This window comes from Denticeps clupeoides, chromosome 17 (genome assembly GCF_900700375.1).
Source record: "Denticeps clupeoides chromosome 17, fDenClu1.1, whole genome shotgun sequence".
NCBI lineage: Eukaryota > Metazoa > Chordata > Actinopteri > Clupeiformes > Denticipitidae > Denticeps > Denticeps clupeoides.
Genome location: NC_041723.1, coordinates 15109781 through 15116216, shown reverse-complemented (window position 1 = coordinate 15116216; position 6436 = coordinate 15109781). Strand labels below are relative to the sequence as shown.

At 42.5% G+C, this 6436-nt stretch overlaps 1 protein-coding gene across 1 annotated transcript; it reads right to left on the bottom strand.

Moving 5' to 3' along the window:
• Nucleotides 1-201: 201 nt before the first annotated feature.
• Nucleotides 202-6234, bottom strand: LOC114767032 (arrestin domain-containing protein 4-like). Its single transcript, XM_028958498.1, has 9 exons — nucleotides 5548-6234; nucleotides 5249-5467; nucleotides 5080-5149; nucleotides 4848-4995; nucleotides 3836-3938; nucleotides 3417-3673; nucleotides 1580-1742; nucleotides 1238-1392; nucleotides 202-1155 (listed from the first exon to the last, which is right to left on the bottom strand). Exons 2-9 carry the CDS (start codon nucleotides 5457-5459, stop codon nucleotides 1123-1125), a joined length of 1140 nt encoding a protein of 379 aa, XP_028814331.1. The 5' UTR covers nucleotides 5460-5467; nucleotides 5548-6234; the 3' UTR covers nucleotides 202-1122.
• Between the last annotated feature and the right edge of the window lie 202 nt (nucleotides 6235-6436).

Sequence of the window (6436 nt, the reverse complement as noted above, 5' to 3'; positions counted from 1 at the left end):
GTATGTGACAGGTGAGGTTGTGGCGGCCTGTCTGTCAGAGGCGTGCGCACTACCGCGTGATTTACATGCTTGTTCACCGGGATTGCTAGACCTTCTGTCGCTAAGGGCCGAACTGTTCATGCACGACCCAGAGGCAGCTGACCACGCTGTACAAATGAGGTCATTTACCACAAGCACATATTCCAATTCACATTTTTATTTTTCTTTACAAAATGAACAAATTAAGAAAAAACAAAAAAACAAAAAAAACACTGGATTTACCAAAGCAAATTGTACGTATAACATTGTGCCCCTTTTTGTACATGAGAGCTTAATTTAACTGATTTCTTTTTTACATGCCCAATGCCTAAAAGCAGCAAACGTAAGACTTGGCAATGGGTTTGTATTCACATTAACATCTCGAGTAGAAATTAAACTACTGCATTATTGCTTCACTGTTTCATACATGTACATTGTTTTTACTGTTCTTCACGAGTACAAAAACCCAGTAAACTTATTTCAGCTTAAGAGCACATATATAAGTGAAATATGTCACCAGATGTCACACATTCATGTCATCTTATAAGAATTAAGGTGCATTTGAGTTTCTGATTAACAGGTAAAGAGGCTTCTAAAAAAGTAAACTTTTTCTTTGTGCACAGTTCGGATATTTTTTTACACATATGATATATAATACAGGCATTAAGCAAATGTATTAAAGTGCTTCCGTAGACTAGCTTACATAAAACAAAAATAGTCTGATCAAGACCTGTGTGCCAATAACTGGCTTCTGCAAAAATTAAGCACAGTCCAACTGTGGCACAGTCACAATAATGACTTAACGTAATGACAAAAACGTGAATTGTGAACATAATAAAAACATTGTGTACTATACAGACAGACTCTGTGTCACATAACACAAATGCTAGGAACAAAGCCTTGGTTGTGAATTTCTGCAAAAGCCATGAGAGGGAAAAACTTAGTAATAGTAACAATATATATATTTTTATAAAATTAAATCAAGCCACATTTAAAAATGCAGAAAACATTTGTAAGAAAGGCCACCCAAGGGGCTGCATTAATACTTTGGTTAGATAAGGCACCATTTCCAAACACTTTGTTCACCATATGTGAAGTCAGTCATTAATTTAGACCACCTCCCCTGAGTGGGTCCACCTGCAACAGAAAGACACAGAGTTATGGGCAGAACGCATAATAAGGAAGGTTTAATGAGGTCCAATGTAAGGTGAATTCTCACCTCAGAGTACACTGGAGGAGGCTGAAATCTGAACTCCTGGATATACAGGAGGACGGGGCTGTTGAGCTGCCTCTCCAGGTCCTCACACTGGGACGAGGAGGGGACATGCATGTCAAACTCCTCTTCTGAGACTACATCCATGTAGTTAGGTGGTGCTGTTAGGGTTATAATAGTAGTGCCATACCTTGTTACCACATTGTTACCACAGAATCCGACATTAGTACATGGAGTAGAGTAGGTACTACTGTATAGTATTTAGTGTTCCCTTCTGCTGTTTTTACAACAGACACCACATGGTTCAGATCTGACACAAGGTATTTTCAGTTAATTAACCAATCTCACCTTCAGGCAAGTCAGGAAGTGCCAGCATCAGCCAACTCATGTCCATACTGAAATGACTGCTAACACTGGAAGTCCGGCTCACAAATCCGTTGAAAGGTATAGTACCGATCACAACAGGGAGCTCCACCTTCAGCTTCTTGGCACCTGGTATCTGAACCTTGACCTATGCAAAGAAAGAAAAGAAATAATATATGTCATATTAGACTTAGTGCTGTGCGATATGCCATAAAATTCATATTGCACAAACACAAGCGCTGCATTTAGTAAACCCGGCAGATTACCGCCTTGTTTTAATTTTAATTAGACGGTCTATGGCATTTTTAACGATTTAATGATATTTAAGACCTTTTTCTTTGCAAACTCGAAATTCTGACTTTTTTTCGACTTTGTCATTTTTGTGAGGAGAGGATATTTCTGCAGTAGGATGATATAATCAAAATCTCGCCCGTTGCCCTAACTTATATCACATACTGTTCATACTGCGCAGCCTTAAGTAGACGGAGAAATTAATTCTCCCTCCTTACATGAAAAATTCTAAATTATGCTCATTTTGATTACTTGAGCAAAATCGTGAGATTATTATTATACATGTTTTTGTCTTTGTGTTTTCAAAATATCATAATACTCACTAATCGCAACTTAAATTGAATGTTTTACAATATAATAAATAATAATAATATAATTAACATTTTTGGAAAAAACAAAACATTCAAAAGTGACCATTTAACCAAGCAACTTTCTACAGCCTTTTACATGCCTCCATTTTGCTTTGTTTTGAACTGTATCTGACCCGTTTGTAATCTGTATCTCAATGACCGTCATAAGGAGGTATGCCATAGTACACAACGATGAGCTCATGTCAGCAAGAGATTTAAGATGCACTGTTATTGGATGTTTTAAAGTGTTTAAAGTAGCATATTACTGTCTGAAGTGTTACTGTATTGCATAAAGTTACTCACTCTCGAGATAAAAACACACCAGACCAATTCAGAGACCAGAAGGTACAGATTCACTCAATGACTTTCCACGAAAGTCAGTTGGAATTTCATGCATTGTGTTTGCTACATGCCTGGAACGTCAGTGGGCCTGCCAGGCCATTACGGTCTCGGGACTGATGGCAAGTTGCCGTCCAGAGTAAAGGTGGTTGTGTCCAGTCCAAAAAAACATCATTCAAGTGTGAAAATAGAGTGTGGAATACTATGCATGCACTCGTAGGCTGAACGTCATTAACCACTCATCCGCTGCCAACAAAAATAGCACCAAAGTTATGAAACTAATCCACACAGGCTAATGGTGTATGTGAAAGAGACCGCCCTGTGCATTCAGTTTGTTTGGTTAAAAATGAAGATAAGAATATGACTGCTGATTATTAATAGAACTTCCCAGGATTAAGACGTGTTACTGAAATCTTGTCTTTGCAGTAACTTTCCCTGAGGACACATCCATTAGGGTACGGAAACGGACCCGTAATCGAATCCCGCCAAGGTGCCACTGAGCAAGGTACCGTCCCCACACACTGCTCCCCGGGCGCCTGTCATGGCTTCCCACTGCTCACCAAGGGTGATGGTTAAAAGCAGAGGACACATTTCACTGTGTCACCATGTGCTGTGTTGCTGTGTTTCAGTCACTTCACTTGCATATGTATGTTGTAGACATGGGTCTCTTTGACTTGTGCCTTTTCAGCCTTTTCCCAGCCTACTCAGCCATTTACCAAGTTTAGCAAAAAAAATGTTGTGCAATCAAAAAAATAAAACCAGTCAAGCATTTTGCTTTAAGAACCACAGATAAAAAGAAAAAAAACAGATTGCACCTTTATCACTTTATCACTCACACTTACTGCTAGAGAGTACTCCACTCTAATGATGGGAGAGTTGAGGATGGATGGGGAAACTGGGGGGATCTTCAGTGTTTTTCCATTCCAGCTGTCAGAGCTTCCTGAGGGAACGTGGTTTCCTCTCACACATGCCACAACTCGCTTGTGGCTCTTGGTTTTCCCACACGCCAGGTAGGTCTGCGTTTGGTAGATCACTGCCTTCGGCACGACTATCCGGGAAGAGCAATTCTCAATCTCGGCAAAGATCGGGATGGACTCCCCTTGAACAGACAGAGGCGGATCTTACAGATGGAGCAGTAACAGCTATGTTCATCGGGCAAAATTGGGACAGAAATCAAGTTTACAAATATTTCACATCTTAATCTGCTCCATACTGTAACGTATATGATTGCATTACATAATAGGTAATGTGTTATTCTTACCATTACAGTAGCCTGTTCTCTCAATATTCACTCTTAGTGAGACAGGACCTGAGGTGAAAATCCAGGCACCAATCATCTTTTCTTGGTTTTTGGAGGCCGGAGTCTGAAAAAAACAAACAAAAAACAAAGTTATATCCCGCACTCTAAGCATTTATTGTGCTCCCTTTTCCCAGAGCTGCACAGATTATGGCAGCTGCTATGTGACCTTAGAATTTATAAAATAAAATAAAAAAAAACAAAAATCATTTAACACACCACCACAGTGTCACTACAGATCAAAGGTTTGGACACACCTTCTCATTCAATGTGTTTTCTTTATTTTCATGACCATTTAAGTTGGTAGATTCTCACTGAAGGCATCAAAACTATAAATGAACAGATGTGGAGTTATGTACTTAACAAAAAGAGGTGACTGAAAAATAACTGAAAACATGTTTTATATTCTAGTTTCTTTGCTCTGATTACTGTTTTGTACACTCTTGGCATTCTCTCGATGAGCTTCAAGAGGTCGTCACCTGAAATGCTTTTCCAACAGTCTTGAAGGACAAACCATCTCGTTTGGGTTCAGGTCCGGTGACTGTGGAGGCCAGATCTCCACTTTTTGTTAAGTACAGAACTCCACATGTGTTCATTCATAGTTTTGATGCCTTCAGTGAGAATCTCAAGACTCAGTGAGAATCAAGGGTGGTAGTAGCCTAGTGGGTAACACACTCGCCTATGAACCAGAAAGCCCAGGTTCAAATCCCACTTACTACCATTGTGTCCCTGAGCAAGACACTTAACCCTGAGTGTCTCCTGGGGGGACTGTCCCTGTAACTACTGATTGTAAGTCGCTCTGGATAAGGGCGTCTGATAAATGCTGTAAATGTAAATCTACCAATGTAAATGGTCATGGAAATAAAGAAAACATGGATGAGAAGGTGTGTCCAAACTTTTGGCCTGTACTGTATGTTCACCCACGGTGCTGGATGGCAGGAAAGGGGCAGTGTGGGCGAATGGGGTGACCGCTCACCAGAAAGACTGGGGAGTTGAGATCGACGTGGCTGACAACACGGAACTCTCGGGTGAAACTCTGGTCAGGGTGCGAGGGCCGCCGCACGACAGCTTGCACCGTGTACCACACTCTCCCGTACTTCCCGTCAAAAGAGGACACCAAAGGTCTGGAGGTGGGGGAAGAAGTCATCATCCCGCATCATCCAGGACATCCAACCTCATACAGAATCAGATAATCCCCCATCACCCACCTCATGGGGATCTCCAGCTGAAAGGGGAACACATGGCGACCCTGCTGCAAACCGACGCGCTGCTCCCCTTCTGCACCAACAAATGGCGACACGTCACTCGTCAACAACAACACGCTTTGCGCGCACGACGCCGTGGTTTTAGCACGTGGTGTGGAGGAGCAGACGGTACCTGTTGCCTCCAGGAGCGTCTGCGTGATGGTGAAGTATTCCGCCTCCTCCTGCCGGACGCGGCCACGTCCTCTGGATACGAGCCGGATGGACTCGACGGCGGTCAGCTCACACACCTCGACGCACACGCGTCCGGACAGGACGTCGCCCGCGCCGTAGCCGGCGTTCTGCTCGTCGTCGAGCACGACGAGCGCCCTCAGCGTGCGGTGCATGTCGGGAGCTGCGGACGGGAAGGCGAAACGCTGAGCAGCGTGGAAATGGTGACGACGCGCGATATGAACGGCGCTGAACATGCCTCACCTCTAAAACGGCTGCTGGGTAGAATGTCTGGCCTGATGAAAACAGCGGACTTTTCTAATGCTCAAAAGTAGTAAAATCATTTCGGACAGTCCAGAACTCCCTCTTTGGCAATGTGGGACAAACAAGGAAATTCCAAGCCACGCCCAGTCAGGAATGTGAGTAATATGATTGGGCAAAAGGGCTGTCAATTTAGAGGTAGGCGTAGTCGAAGGCCAAAACTCATCACCTGATTGGACCGAGTCCCTCACGGCCCGATGACGAGGAGCCACATGAAAAGGCGATGCGTTATTTACCAACCTGCGTGATACGATGATCTCGACCAATAAGGTGCGAGCACATGCACGTGATCAGTTTTGTGATTGGTCAGAGGGTTACACACGGCCAATGGGACGCTCTCTTACTCCACGTGGACAGATGATGCCAAAACAGTGAAGTTCAAGTATGGCACCATTAATACACGTTTCCATAGAAACGAATGTGGATGCGAGTGCTCCAATCCTTGATGAACAAAGAGTTTCGGTGCAATATTGAGAATAAGACCAAACGTGGCATCTGAAAAATACGGGATGGATACATTTAAAATACATTGTTTCTAAGAATCCTACGAATATCGCGAAATGGTCGTAATTATACATCTAGTAAATATATTGAAATGTGCTTTTTTTATTCACAGTTTTTTCAAGCAGTAACAACTGTGAAACACATTGGAACAAAACGAGTAAAATTCACGGAAGAATATATAAAATAATATTTGGATGTTTTTCTTTACAATCCACGCTTGCTTTGCGCACAACTTCTAAATCTATGCACCATATTCCTCCGAGGGGCTATTGCTCTTTATTGCCACCTAATGGTAAATATCAGAAAAATATTACATATTTTAGGAAGG